The sequence below is a fragment of the Terrapene carolina genome, unplaced genomic scaffold, assembly GCF_002925995.2.
Source record: "Terrapene carolina triunguis isolate 2854851 unplaced genomic scaffold, T_m_triunguis-2.0 Scaffold68, whole genome shotgun sequence".
In the NCBI taxonomy this organism is placed as follows: domain Eukaryota; kingdom Metazoa; phylum Chordata; order Testudines; family Emydidae; genus Terrapene; species Terrapene triunguis.
In genome coordinates, this window is record NW_020664419.1 from 59678762 (window position 1) to 59694761 (window position 16000).

At 43.4% G+C, this 16000-nt stretch overlaps 1 protein-coding gene across 2 annotated transcripts in view; it reads left to right on the plus strand.

The window, feature by feature from the left end:
* RAB3IP (RAB3A interacting protein) overlaps positions 1–16000 on the plus strand; it is a 54297-nt gene that overhangs the window by 1155 nt on the left and 37142 nt on the right. For both annotated transcript variants that reach the window (XM_026648796.2, XM_026648797.2), the window contains exon 2: positions 15696–15971. In XM_026648796.2, the coding sequence (XP_026504581.1) occupies positions 15721–15971 (251 nt within the window). In that variant the 5' untranslated portion in view covers positions 15696–15720. The remainder of the gene's footprint in view (positions 1–15695; positions 15972–16000) is intronic.

Genomic DNA, 16000 nt, shown 5'->3' on the forward strand with positions numbered 1-16000 from the left:
GCACAGCCCCCCAGCACCCACCTCCTGCATCCCCAGACACCCACCCTCGCCCGCACAGCCCCCTCTCCAGACACCCGGATCCCCCTGCATCCTCTAGATCAGGGGTCGGCAACCTTTCAGAAGTGATGTGCCCAGACTTTATTTATTCACTCTAATTTAAGGTTTCACGTGCCAGTAATACATTTTAACGTTTTTAGAAGGTCTCTTTCTCTAAGTCTATAATATATAACTAAACTATTGTTGTATGTAAAGTAAATAAGGTTTTTAAAATGTGTAAGAAGCTTCATTAAAAACTAAATTAAAATGCAGAGCCCCCCGGACCGGTGGCCAGGACCGGGCAGTGTGAGTGCCACTGAAAATCAGCTCACGCGCCGCCTTTGGCACGCGTGCCATAGGTTGCCTACCCCGGCTCTAGATACTCATCACCCACCATCCCCCTAGATACCCACCATCCATTCAGCCACAGGCATCCCCTAGACACCCAGTCCTCTGAACCCATGGCATTGCCTACCTCTCCCAGACACCCAGTGCCCATTTTCCCTAGCCCCCTGTATCCCTCAGACACCCAGCAAGGGCCAGCTCTCCTTAGGCAGTGATCACCCACAGCCCTTACAACTAGGGTGTCCCTATTTTTGGATCTTTTTCTTATATAGGCTCCTCTTACCCACCCCACCCCCTGTCCTGATTTTTCACACTTGCTGTCTGGTCACCCTACTTACAACCCCTGGCACTACCCCCTTAGCCGACCCATAACCCTGGCTCCTATGCAGAGTCTCTAGCATATCCCCCCCCCCATTAGCCTGGCCATCGCACTCATCCCCCCACCTGCATCCTGGGCCCAGCAACAGCACTACCACCAAAGCCCTGTACCTCTATAGATTCCCCCCTACACCTCCAAGCAGCTCAGCCTTGGCACCTATACAGAGCCCCTGCATGCAGAGAGAACTAAGGAGTTGTACTGAGTGCCCTGTCTTCCTCCCATCAGTACCCATGACTTCTTCCCCAGCAGCATATGTGTGTCTAACCCAAGCCTCCTTTCTGAGACCCCACTTAGGCTCCTATACCTTATTCTCTCCCTATGACCCAAACAGACCCTTTCTTTTCTTCTTCCTAAGCAACCCCTTGCAGACTCAGCACTCACATGATACCAGCAACAACAGAGGCCTCTTTCTGCCCATGAACACTGACTGCTTATATGCAGAAAACTGCAGTTCATACAAACACCTTTTCTCACCTCTCAGCTGGAAAGTTTCATTTATGCCTCTATTGTGCCATCAGTTATTCAGCAGAATTTCCTGCTGGAAATCTGTGAGGAAGGCTGCTTTAATACTGATTGCATGCTATAGCCCATAGCTCAGGTCTTGCAATGAAATTGTTTTTTGTGTGTGTATGTGTGTTTGGGGTGGGGAGGGATAACTATTCTCTAAAGAAACATATTATTTGCTTCTTTGCATCCCTCTTTGGTGTCCTCTGGGTCTTTGCTGACAAGTTAGTTGATGAGTAAAGAGATATTGTCAACTGGAAATCCAGTTTAAAAAAAAAAATTAAAAATAGTTTCAGGTACCACCCCCGAAACTCTGTTACACACCTGTTATATAAAAGATCAAACAGGGAAAACTCAACCTGACTATAGGAAGAACTGTCAAATGCACAAAGTAAATAACCTGAAAAAATGAATGTTTTTCTGTAATATTAAAGTAATCATGCTACATTTAGCATGAAGCCAGCCAGTTGTTTTTAAGTCGATGGGGTTCCTTTAAATTCTTGCATATTGTTTAACATTCCAGCAGAACAACAAAATCAAGACATTGGGGAAAATGAGTGGAATTAGAGGCTTAATTTTTGTTGTTTTAACGGTTGATGAGATATGCATATAGTAGTAGTTCTGCTGATATTGTTCTCAAGCATTAATTTCCTCAACTACATCTGGCATTGAAGCCAAAATAGAAAGAGAGATGCTGTTATAAAAAGTGAAAATCAGGCTTGTTATTGTTAAATTTGATACTGAAACTTTGTCCTTGAAATTCTGGTCTGAAGCAGCTCCTGGCTTGAAGTGGCAATCTTGAGATATTTAAAAAAGTGCATAGCTGCTTTCTTGGTATTTTCATTGTGTTTTGTGATAAAGGTTGTTGAGTTGTTTACAAAGTGTTTTTGTTTGCAGAAGAGAATAGCTGCATGTGATATAGAGGTTAATACCACGTCACTGTAAAATCCCAGCACTATTAGTGCGGATTTCAGTTAACCTCAATTTCATAATGCAATTAAGTTGGAGCAAGAAGAACAAGGCACAGATTTTGGTTATAACTTTTGTGTAGCTCACCACTTGCAATCAAATATTACAGTAAACCTTTCAAAACACTTTCTGATACTGTACTAGTTTCATAAGAATTATGACAGATATTCGTTGGCAAACAAGCGCCCTCCAAGGGGCAAAATCCTGAACAATTCTGTAGATGTAAAATACACAACCACAATAATATTTTTCTCAGTTTCAAAGCGTTGTCGTTTTGTTTAGTTCACAGTTGGCATGTTTTTGTTCACTTACCTTTGCTTTGTATTGTTTGATTTGTTTACTCTAGTCACATGAATGTGTCTCTACACAGTCTTAAGGATAGTGGCCTAAATGGCTAAACCAGCTCTAGAATTTGCAGTAATTATTAAATTAATAATCAGCCTCTTTTTAGAAGAGAAGTAAACTTTGTTGTTGTTTTTTATTTAGAAGTTTGTATTGACAGATGTCATCTGCTCAATTGTATCCATATTCCTTGACAAAGTGGGAGACTGGGAATATGGGGAAAAAAACTGAAGCCTGGTTAAGCATTAATATCCTGTTAATACTATGTTGCATTTTATTACATGACACATACTGAAGTGTAGGTATTCTGAGTGGGGCCACATCATGCCTTTCATGTTTTTGTCTCATTTAGCAAGGTTACGCTTCCATTGCACTAGGTTAATGTTACCTTGTGAGCAAAGTAGACTAAATAATTTACCATTGTCATTATGCTTTTAATAAATAATGTGCACACACCTTGCAGCTGACACCATAATACCCAGCATTCTTAAAATCTTGTTACAATATATTAAAGGGTATGTCTACACTGCCCATGTTACAGTGCGGTTGAGGCAGTGCTGTGATGTAGACAGTGTAGACACACGCTTTATGGCTGGGGGATAGCTCTCCCGGCGATTTAAAAAAAAAAAAAAAACCCACCCGAACGAGCCTGTTGAAGTAAGTGACAAAAATTCCACTGACTTCAGTAGCAGTGGCATCAGGTCTAAAATCTAGAAAGTCGTGTAAAGTTGAGAGGAGAAATATGTTGGGGATCTGTCACATTACTTAAAATAGATGAGTATTCACAGTAAAAATTGAGTCAGTTTAGAGAAGGTTTCTTAAATCTTGGGCAGCTATATGTTAACTGAAAAACAAAAAAATCAATTTGTAATAACATTTCAGTTGATTATATCCAGCAAAATACTGGCTTCCACTCTAACAAAAGATACAATAACTAACTACCAAACTTTAATTTATGTGACAAAATATATATTTTAGGTTTCAGAAAAGCTTCAAAAGCATATAGGTGTCTGATAGTCCTAGAATCTTGAATGTTACCTGTAACTACAGTATTTCAACTTTTCCAGATTCAAATGGGATTTTTCAAGTTGTGTCCTTTTCACATCTTGTTTTTATTAAAATAATTCCATTAATAAGCTTTGTAAAATCTACTGTTTTAAACAAAATCTTGTTTTGAAGGGTAAAAAACACCCAGACTGTTTCTTCTAAAGAATGTGAAATATTAAGTGTTCAGACGCACTACATAGAAAAATACGTTAAATGAATATGATTATACATGTACTATGTGATACAGGTAGCAGAAGAAATATCATTGCTGCCCCAAAATTGAAAGTACATTTTTTTCCACTGGTCCTCAGAATAGTGTAATTTTTTCTAAAAGCTTCTGAGTGACCCATTCATTGGGCACTGTTATATAATCATTATTCTCAAAGTAAAAATGAAGAATTTGGAAAACAGTTCCCCTCCCCCCTTTCCTCACACCCTACCCTCCCAAAATCATTTCTGGAAAATATTTTGCTGCTACCTTTAGAAAAGGTGATGTGATAGAACTGAGTGTAAAGGTAGCCTTTTCAAAATTTTATTGAACTGCTTTGTCACCAGAATATTTAGTAGCGAGGATGTTTTTATATTACAAACAATTGGGAGATAAAATGTCTCAGTAAGAGATCTTGAAAGTCTGACTTTTTCCTAATTTGTTGCATCATGTGGTATTTAAGTAAGGACTTAAAATATAGCTGCAAGCCTTTTTAATTCCAGCAGCAGGAATATAAATATAATCGCATTGTTATATTATGGAGTGGCAGTAGCTAACAAATTGCATAGGGGGACTACGGTAATGGGAGCCGGGAACTGTAATTTGGGGTGGAGTGGGATGGATTGTAGGGAGATAAGGAAGTAGTGACCCAAACTGTGCTGGGACTTCTGCTACTGAAAAATTCTTAACCATTAAAAAAAATCTAAAGAAATTCCCATGCAAAATCTTAAACTGGATTTGTACAGAGAGCAAGTATCAGTTCTGTTGTAGGTAATAAAAAAGAAATGATTAGAAAGCCAGGAAATTCAGAGCTAAGTTTAAACTTAGAACCCAAGCGTTTTAAAATACAGTTAAGGTTGCCTTTACAATCTTATCTCTGCCCCATAGTGACACCTTGAGAGTTAAAGAAATAAAATAAAATAAACCGAGGCCTTGTCTGCATGAGCATTGCATAAATTTAACTTATATCCACTTTTAAACAGACTTAGGCTATGTCTACACTGGCAGAGTTACATCGCCGGCAGATACGCCAGCACGGCTCAGAGAGCACAGAAGGAAAACTGCTGTTGTGTGTTCACACTGTCAGCTGCCTGCGCAATAGCATGTTCGCACTTGTGGCACTTGCAGAGGTATTCAGAGTGGTGCACTCTGGGCAGCTATCCCACAGGAAGCATTTCTTCCTCTTCTGCCACTAAGAGTTGTGGGACGGCAGAGGGGATCGTGGGGCATCCTGGGTCCTATCCCAATGTCCCATGATGCATTGCGTCACATCCCAGCAATCCCTGTGCTTCCGTCCGCATTTGGTGCCATCTTTCAACGGTTTCATGTATTGCATGCTCTGCCTCTTCGGTCTGCAGGAATGGATCCCGCTCTGTTGACCAATATGCTGCTCGCTCTCACTAACACGTCACGAGTGGCAGTGGAGTTATTCCTTAAACTACAAAGGCAAGAGGAGTTTGACACTGATCTCGCCACGCGTAGTAGCTATGATACAAGATTCCTTGTGGCATTCACGGAGGTGCTAACCACAGTGGAATGCCACTTTTGGCGTCAGTGGCTGCAGAACTTTTGGATGAGGAAAGCCATATTCATGGGACTGTGTGATGAGCTCACCCCAGCCATGCAGTGCAAGAACATGAGAATGAGAGCTGCCCTGTCCTTGGAGAAGCGAGTGGCGATTGCACTGTGGAACCTGGCTACTCCAGACTGCTACCGATTGATTGGTAACCAGTTTGGAGTGGGAAAGTTGACTGTTGGACTCATGTTGACGGAAGTGTGCAGGGCCATTAATTGCATCCTGCTCCAAAAGACCGTGACTCTGGGCAACGTGCGTGAGATTGTGGATGGCTTTGCACAAATGGGCTTCCCTAACTGCAGAGGGCAATAGATGGCGTGCATATTGCAATTCTGGCACCAGACCACCTAGCCACCGAGTACATTAATTGGAAGGGGTATTTCTCTATGGTTCTCCAGGCGCCTGTGGATTTGCGTTTCATGGACTTTAACACAGGCTGGTACGGAAAGGTGCATGACACACGCATCTTTCGGAACACTGGCCTGTTCAGAAAGCTGCAAGCAGGGACTTTCTTCCCGGACAAGATGATCACCGTAGGGGAAGTTGAAATGCCCATTTTGATCCTGGGAGACCCCGCCTACTCCTTAATGCTGTGGCTTATGAAGCCATACATGGGACACCTTGACAGCAGCAAGGAGCGGTTCAACAATAGGATGAGCAAGTGCAGAATGACTGAGTGTGCTTTTGGCCGTTTAAAGGCCTGCTGGCGCTACCTATAGGGGAGACGGGACCCGGCCGATGACAATATTCCTATTCTTATTGCCGCGTGCTGTATACTCCATAATATTTGTGAAGGGAAGGGTGAAAGCTTCACTTAGGGCTGGACTGCTCAGGCTCAGCGCCTGGAGGCTGAATTTGAACAGCCAGAGACCAGGGCTATTAGAGGGGTGCAGTGCAGGGCCATAAGGATCAGGGGTTCCTTGAGGCAGCAATTTGAAGCTGAAATCAACTAATATTTGTTGCTATGCTTGGAAATACAGTGCTTGTAATGCTAGGAGGTAATTGTGATTGGTGAAGACGATACACTATGAAGGTTTAAGAAAATTGTCTGTTGCTTTGCAGGGCTCTGTTTGCTTTCAATTAATGGAATAAAGATTGTTTTGGTTTGAAAGCAATTCTTTTATTAAAAAACAACAACTGGAGGGGAGAGAGACATACAAAAACACATCAGCATTGTCGGTGATCAGGGAAGGGAGGGTCCCAGGAGGATGTGGGGTCCCAGGATGGTTAAAGATTTGTGTTTGTCCAAGTATCATATGCAACCTTGTCCTTTAGATTTCAGTGCAGAGGGTACTGTACTTCAGCAGGGCTAAAATGCAGAGGGATGAGTGTTGAGTGCAGTGGGTACTGGGAGTTCGCAGGGCTGGTCTGTGACGGGGCAGGAGTGGAATGCAGCGGGTACAGACGAGCCAGGAGGTTAATAAGAGTGTGTTGGCAGTGTCTGGGGGCGCATGGGAAAGAGTTTTGCAACAGTGTTTGTAGGGGAGGGCGGACGCAGAGCTGCTCAGGTTGTAGTGCTAGTAGGGCCTGGACCGTGTCTGCTTGGCGCTCCATAACTTTTAAGAGCTGCTCCATGGCTTCATTCTGGCGCACTGCATTCTCCTTTTGGTCCCTCTTCTCACTGTTCCACCACTCCTTCAATTCTTGTTTTTCAGCCGCGGAGTGTATCATGACATCACGGAGAAAGTCCTCTTTAGTTCTTCGTGGCTGCTCTTCTGCGCAGCCGTTCAGCTGGCGATAACAAAGAGGGAGGCTGGCTCCCAAGGTCACATCTGTGAAGCCAAAATGCAACATTTTACAGAAGCAGTATTGTTTGCAACACACAGACCACTGATTCAGTGATTTAAAACACAGCCCCTATTCACATACCTGTCACTAACTGTCTGACCCCAGGCAAGTACACATGAGTCCCAAGACCCCCAAAATGGGGAGTAACTGCAGGGGCAGGGGAAATCAGTGTTCCAGGACCATACTGTACAGTGGGCACGTGGCTCTTGGGGAGAGTCAGCACTTGGGGGGGGAAAGGGGGAAGAAGTCTTGTAATCATTATGGTCCCCACATTTTCCACAGGCTATGTTCATTATGGAAGATATCTTGCTGCTGAGGGTGAGCAGGGAATCAAGGGAGGGTGTTCTCCAAGATTGTGGCTTCCGCCCTGGCCCTTATGTGGCTCGCCTGTATGCAGCAATGGTCCCCCTCCCCCCTATGTGATGGCAGAGTGGCGCGGGAAAGTTATCCTTAATGGGACAATAAGCAAAGCAGCTGTGCCAAAGAACCTGCAGCAGCGGATTGCCTAGTATCTCCATGAGAGTTTTGTGGAGATCTCTGAGGCAGATTCCCGTGAAGTGAGGGACTCAATCAACACTCTGTTCTGCCGCTCAGACTAGGCATGTGGTGGTACGTGCATCATACAGACACAAGCCTGCTTTCTGCAATCCTCCTGCCCCCAACAACTCACTTCAGCAATTCCCAAAATCAAAGCCACTTATCAGGGGCCTCCTCTCCTGTTTGCGCTTCGCCAGGCTCCGACAGCTGTGACTGGCTAGCTTCCTTCGGGGTAGAGAAGAGCTCCTGGCTGCATGCATCTCTGACCTCCGAGTTGTCCTCTGCTTCTGGGTTCCCCTCCACATCCTCGTCCAAGATTTCCTCCCCCTGGCTCGGTCCACTCTCGACTGGCACGTGAGCCACCGAAGTATCCAGAGTGGTCTTTGCAGTGGAGGTGGGGTCGCCACTGAGTATTGCGTCCAGCGCTTTGTAGAACCGGCAGCTTGTGGGCGCAGCACCGGAGCGGTGGTTTGCCTCCCGTGCCTGGTGGTAGGCATTCCGCAGCTCCTTCACTTTAACTATGCACTGCAATATGTCCTGGTCATGGACCCTTTCTGTCGTGCATTGTGAAATATGTCCGTAGGTATCATAATGCCTACAGCTAGAGCGCAGCTGGGACTGGACAGCCTCCTCTCTCTAAATGCTGATGAGGTCCAGCAGCTCGGCATTGCTCCAAGTGGGGGATTGCCTGGTGTGTGGAGCAGGCATGGTCACCTGGAAAGATGCGCTGAGACCACTGCACGTGTCACTGAGCAAACAGGAAGGTGACTTTCAAAATTCCTAACGAATTTAAGGGGTGGGGCTCACGGTTGGTCACCTGAGGGCAGGACAGTAGAGTTCAAACCGATGACTAGAGTGGCGAGAACAGGCATTGTGGGACACCTCCTGGAGGCCAATTGCAGCACTGTAATCGACCAGGGTGTCTACACTGGAACCGTGGCACTGTAGCAACAGTGCTGAAAGCTGTATGCCTCTCATCGGAGTGTTTTTTTTACAGTGCTGCAACTGCGCAGTTTCTGCGCACTAAGTGGCTTGTCAGTGTGTACACATTGGGAGTTACACTGCAGAAAGCTGCTTTACTGCGCAGAAACTTGCCAGTGTAGACAAGGCCTTAATTAAACAGTTGAAAATCCCTATGTGGACACTATTACTTCAATTAAAGTAAAGAAGAGAATGCCTGGTTTAAACTGAAATGAGAATGTCCACATGGGGGTTTGTATTAGTTTAACTAAAACCTATATAAGTTTTAAACTAATTAAAAAAACCTATATAAATTAAATTTGTGCAACTTTCTTGTGTAGATAAGGTCTGAGACATTATATTAACCTGTGTGTTCTGGACAATTAACCAGTGATCACAGAATCTTGAAGACCTTAATTGTACAGTACGTGCACTTGATTAGGCCACCTTCATGACCATTCACAATCCACAGAAAAAGACAAATTTTGATTAGCCCATTAGAATACTGAAGACAGTCATTCCCCCTTCAGTTCTTTGTGATAGAGCATAAACAGCATATTAATATTACTGATTATGCTAAATAGTGTTTCAAGCCTTACTTGTTTAGCTTACTGAAAAGAGCATGCCTGTCTAATATAGGACTAATTTCAGGCATATTGAAAACTAGTTTTAGTACACAATAAAAAACCCTCTGGCAGAAACAAGTTCTAACAAATTATCTCTCTGAGACATTATTACTTAGGCAAAAGAAGAACTGTGTGGTGATAATTGTACAGTCCTTTTAAACATACACACTTGTTTGTTTTTGAAAATGCTAACTAGAATTGACTTTCCCTCACCAAAAGCATATTGAAATGGTATTTTTTTCTTCTCTCCTATATTTCTTTCAGTTAAATAGGTAACAACACAGTGTATGGTTTTTGCTGTTCTGTAGGTGCTCCTGAGTGTTGCAGCTGGAATTTTTGAAATACATGGAATGAAGAGTGAGAGTTGTGGCTGTAGGGCTTCCTCCAGTGTAAAGAGACACGTCTGAGGTCACCTTGGCTGGTACAGAAGCGGGTTGCTATAACTGTCTGGAAGCTGGCAACCCCAGACTGCTACAGGTCCATTGCCAACCAGTTTGGGGTTGGAAAGTCGACTGTGGGTAAAGTGGTGGCAGAGGTAACTGAGGCCATCAGGCATGTGGTTTACCCCAAGGTGGCTGACGCAACATATTCCGGAAGTAATTGCTGGTTTTGAGAGAATGTGGTTTCCTAACTGTGCTGGGCTATTGAGGGGACTCATGTGCCCATAGTTTGCCCTCCTCAAGGAGCATGTAAACCTCAAAGGATACTACTCCATTGTTACCCAGGCACTAGTGGACCACAGATGCAGATTTATGAATGTCAATTTGGGTTTTACTAGAAAAGTTGCCAGAGTTCTTCAGCACTTGGGAAATCTACATTCATGGACAGGCTGGGATGCTATTCACACTAAATTACATTGACATAAACAATGTTGCTGTCCCCAGTGTTGTTCTGTATTCTGGGGGACCCATTGTACCCTCTTTTGCCTTGGCTTATGAAACCATACCCTGATTTCAGAGGCCTTGGCCAAAAAAAAAAAAAGGTTTAATTACACTCTCAGCAGGTGTAGAATGGTTGTTGAATGTGTTTTTGGCAGATTGAAATCACATTGAAGGTGTTTACAAACCCATTTGGATGCCAGTGTCATCAATGCTGTCTGCATTACTATGGCTTGCTGTGCTCTTCACAACCTTTGTCAAGTCTGAGGAGAGCCATTTCCCCCGAATGGATATATGACAGTGAGGGGATGCTGGATCAGTACCCTCAACCAGAAAGTGCAGCTACCACTGTGGGAGCTGGTTGTATGTGGGCAGCAGAAGTGGGGAATGCTTTGCATTCTCACAATATGGACTTCCATGGCCCAATGGAAGAGGGGGAATAGTACCTGTATGAATGTGCTAGTAGGGGAAAACTGGCTTATTTATTTTGGAGGGGTGGTGTTTGGAACGGGGGTTGGGCTTGATTGCTATGCAGTGTAAGTCTAAATGACATGATGAACAATGAATTTGGTTGGGGCACAATGGCTGTACAGGTGGAATTTATTGAAATGTGAATTGTTGTGAACCCTAAATAGAGGAATACCATTTGCTTACTAATGCTTAATTGCTCCTGAACATGTTTTTAGTTTTATCATCCCAAACCCCTCCCCCCCCCACAAAAGGGCAGGAAATAGTGAATACCAGACACAGTCCCCTTATCGCTACATGTCCCCATGCTCCACATTCTCCTTTCCCTTCTTTATATGTTTTCCCCTCACTTGGTGGTGGGAGAGAGAGGTGGAGGTTTTCATCAGACTGGGGTGGAAGAAGGAAGACTGCATGGTGTTTAGTTGCCCTGCCCCAGCTGCTCATGAGTCTTGGATGCATGGGCCGCCCTGACATGGAGTTGTCCAAGCTACTGCTGGAGTGAGGGTACATTGCAGGGTGATCATGCTGAGGTATGTGGGAAGCAGCAGGAGCTGGTGCTCTTGCAGCCATTATTGACAGGAGTTGGTGAAGTAGTTCTCTGTGTTGAACTCTTATCTTCCTCCCTTAGCCATTGTTCCTGTTTCAGAAACTGCTTTGCAAGTGCCAGCTCTGCTGCTGAAACACTGTCCTCCACCTGGGTGACAAGCCTGAGCCTCTCCACCTGCCTGTCAGCATGCCATTGTTCTTGTCTCTTGTCCCTCTTCTTCAGGTACTGGACCTGCTGGTCTGCCCTCTCAAGAACATTGACCATAACTTCATCACGGAAATGTTTCCTCTTGGAACAGTCTGTGAAGATACATGGGGCAAGATTTTGAGTTCCTGAAGAACAGCAGGCAGTATAGATTGAGGGTCCTGAAATAGGACAAGAAATACAGGGTCATTGTCTAAAGTAGTTCAGTGGAGCAGGACAGAATTATTGTGAAATTTCCAGGACATAAAATGTAACAGGTCTAACATGAACCAACACATATTGTGAAGGGGATGCTTCAGTCCTCACAGTGTCTCTGCACACAGCCTTGTTAATTGCAGTTATAGAAGGGCAGAGACAATGGTAATTTTAGAATTATAACCTTTATTCTGTTTCATAAACGTTTCATAACTAATCCCCATTTGGAGTGGGGTGTGTGTATAGTGCCCTTGCTGCCAAAGGCTTTTCCTCTCATTTCAGGCCTTTCATATTTTGGAAGACATAACTGTTCTTGTGGTGCCCTATTGGCAGTGGGAGATGTTATTCCAAGCTGCTGGAGGGAAACTTGCAGTGTATGCAGCTGAACTATTCAAATGAATAGTAACTGAACAGCACATTTGAGTGGAGTGGGCTAGTCAGCTATATGGGGGGCCTGAAAAATACACCCGTCCCTGCAGTGTGACTAACTATCTGGAGTTCCTGCTTCAAGAAAAGTTTGCAGCTATCAGCAGCCAGGATTGGGTCAGAATCCACGAGGGAATTAACATGAATTATTCTGTTATTGCTGCATAAAAACGCACTGAAATCTGCAACTTTACTCCATCCTGCACCCAGCACAGTTCTGGGAAAAAACTGCCACCACACTTGTACTTTGGAGAAATGATTTTGTGACCTGCAGAAATTGCATGGATTACCTCTAACTGAAATGGACTAGGTTTGGAAATAGAATACTGTTTCCCAAACACACATACGCAGTTCACTAATTACGGGTGGCTGCATAGACCTAGGAGAGGTGATTGCACAGTGGCAAATTTCTAAATAATGAAAGGAAAACAAGAATAACCCTAGCAAACCTTGGTGATTTAACAGTTAAAATAACCTTTACAGTTGTTTATGAATGTTTGAAATTCCAAGTCACTATTTTAAACTCCACATGGTGGGAGGAAAGGGAAGAGGGAGTGGGAATGCCTTGGCGTTGTGATACAATCTGCCGCTAGTGGCCAAATGTTGGTAGCCAGGCTTACCATTTTTGCTTCCCTCCCATTACTGTAATAATAAACTTTTGAGTCATACACTTACCAAGCTCTGGAGTGGCTTCTGTTTCCACTGGATTCTCTGCAGGCTCGGCAGCTGGCTGTTCCTCGTGGGGTGGGGTGGGGCAGTGTCAAACAGCTCTTCTGAGTAGAGACCGAGAATTTGTTGTTGGTCCTGATCCACTGTCTGCTCTGGGACTGGTTTCATTAAAAGAGTCACTTCATGCTCCTGACTAGGAGCCTGCTGCTGGCTCCCATCAGTCCCCAGGCTGGATTCAAGGGCCAGCAGGGCACCGTACCGGCTGGCCAGGTCGTCATGAAGCACGGTTGGCTCCCTGCTAGGTGCAGTGCCCAGGATCTGGTCAAAGTCGTCATAAAATGGGCATCTTGGTGAGTTGCCTGAGGTGCAGTTCTTGTCCCTGGTCTTCCGGCACTCGCTCTTCAGCCTCTTAATATGCTCCCTGCACTGATCACCTGTCCAGAAAATCTTGGAGAGCTGGCAGTTTTTAGCTATCTGCTGGTTTGTGTGATGATAGTTCCTTCACATTAAAGTTTTTCATACTTGATGAAATGGGAGTCACGGAGCAAGGGGATCGACGTACAGAGGAACTGGCAGGATTGTTGCTCCCATTTTGCTTCCTAGGCCATATTCTCCACTTGTCTGCCAGTTGGGCAAGTCATTCAGGCATGTCATTCAGGCAGTCGTTCTCCCTTTCAGTCATGCAGAGGACTTGCCTCCCTCCTTTTTCTGCTTATTGAAGAAATTGGGATGCAAAGGAGAAGTGGGGAGGCAGAGTGAGAGAATGTGATTGTGGAAAGTTTAGATTGGCTTATTGAGGAAAGGGGGAACTGAACTGTGAAGTGGTGGGTAGGAGAAATTGAATTGACTATCAGGGTGGGAGGCAGTGGCTTTGGGTATGTCGTGGACATTTTTCAACTGGTCTAGTAAGTTCCTTTGTATAGGTGCAGGGGCAGTTTTTAGTCCCTATGTTTGAGCTTTTAAAACGTTATAAAAAATCCACTTTCACTCTAGTGATTTCAGTAGAGGGAAGCTGAAAACATATTGTTGAAGTTTAACCTTGAAGAAAATGGTCTGTACTTTTGTCAGCCTGCTCCTGCCCATCTTTTCATTCATTAATCAAACGGGCTTTATCCTCAAAGTACATTATGGTAATATTTTATGCTAGTTAAGCACAGGTGTAGAAAAAAGAAGATTCTCTTGCCAAAGAAATTGCTTACATGGGAACTTCAAAATAGGCTGCTCATGTTTGTGGTACAGTAGAGAAGCTGTAGATTTAGCATTTATTCTGCTTACAAAAGAAACACTGTGCAAGTGGAGGGGATACTACCATTGTAGGTAGTTCTAAATAACACATTTCTGCAGAAAACAGGAATGCAGAGAGGTCCCAATTAAGCCATACATGGTCCTTAGTGTGCATTGTGTCTGGGATTTCCTGCAAGATCTTCCTGTGAAGTAGCAAGGGCATACTTAACACAGAAACAGCACAGTGAAGCCATTGTGTTCAGGTGCAGGAACGTTTTAGGGTTTTTCATTTTTTTTTTTTTTTAAATCTTACCTGGCAATGTATTTAAATAGCTAGTCACATTAGGAAATAATTATCGATGTACATGTATCCAGCACAAATACAATACTGGAGGTAGAAAACTGTTTGTTTTGAATAAAGTTTTAAGTTTTTCTGTAGCATGTGACGCTCCCTCCCTTTTAACTCTATTTTTATTAAATGGACCAAAAAGTGATGCAGTAATTAAATTACTACAAATGCAAATTGCTGATCTCCACACTGGACACTGTCCCTACATTATAATAAGTATTTTAAAAAATTCACAAACTGGCTGCAAATGTAATAGTAAGTATATCACATGATCTCTGACTGTTGTAAACCTCATCTCTGCATACCTCCTCTCTTGCACCACCCTTTGTCATCATTTGTGGTGCTGTCTTTTTAAATTGTAAGATTTAAACAGGGCAGATTTTTGTCTATAAAATGCCATACGTGTCTGTTGTTTAAATGCTATAATTCTTTCCCATGGTATTATGCAGCTACATGAAGAGACATACTTTATATTGCATTTATTTATGCTTATAAACCATGGAAAAATCTGTTTGCATTGCCACCACTTTCAGAGGTGGTCATGTAAGTACTTGCTACTTAGTTTTCCCCTCAAGTCTCCAAATTGAACTCTGAAATGTAGAACCTTGACTTTTACAAAGGGTTTGGATGCCCTGTGAAATTTCTGTAAAATTGGAGTTACCTGGTTGTAAAGGGCACATAGTCTCCCTGATTTTATGCTGAAAACAAAAATTGTGTTAGAACCTTTTCAATTCAAAATAGTGAATTTTCACTTTATGGTGAATGTGGGGAAAATGCAGAGATTTGTGCATGGCAGTTTTTTTAGTATTTTACTACTTCATAGTATTACTATTTTGTTTATCTTTGGGTTGATATAATATGCTAAAGATATAAATTAAAGGGCTCATTTGTCTGAATAGTCCCATTCACTATTTTTGCCACTTGAGTGAGCTATTTCAGGAACAGGCCTGTAGTTTAACAAACCATGGAACTTTGGGAGACTTATTTACAGATACACTGATTGGAAATACTTCAGACACTGGAATATGAGCTTTCTTATGTTCCTTTCTATTTTATTGTGATCTAGGGTAGAAGAGAGAGGTTTTACCTAAAGCTTCAATTTTTCTCCTGTAACTTCTGTTCCCTACTCCACTACACACCACCCATGTGTTCAGCACATTTGTGTAGCTTTACAAGATACCTGCAATCTAGTGCAAGCTGACTTCATTGTATAAAACAGAACACACGTTCATCGCAATACATTCAGTTCCCATCACTCTGGTAAGCAGGCACCTAAAGCTTACTCCTAAGCCACCTGCGTTGTCAGTCATTCTGTCCAGTGTTTGAGTAAGAATGGGTTGCTTGCATTTGGAGTTATTAATGTAATATATAAACGTATTCTTTAGTAATCTTTCTAATCATTTGCTTATTTAATTCAGGATTTCATATGATGAGGCTTTTATTATGGCCAGTGACCCATTGGAAGGCTTTCATGAAGTGAACCTAGCTTCTCCCACTACACCAGATCTTCTTGGAGTGTATGAGCCAGGGTCTCAGGAACCAACTACCTCACCCAGCGTAATCTACCGCCCACATCCTTCTGCTGTGTGCTCTACACCTATCCAACCCAATGCATTAAATGTTTCTGACCTTCCCACACAACCTGTTTATTCATCTCCAAGGCACCTAAATTGTGGGGAAACATCAGGCATCAAGTAGGTTATTGATGATGACTAACATCTGA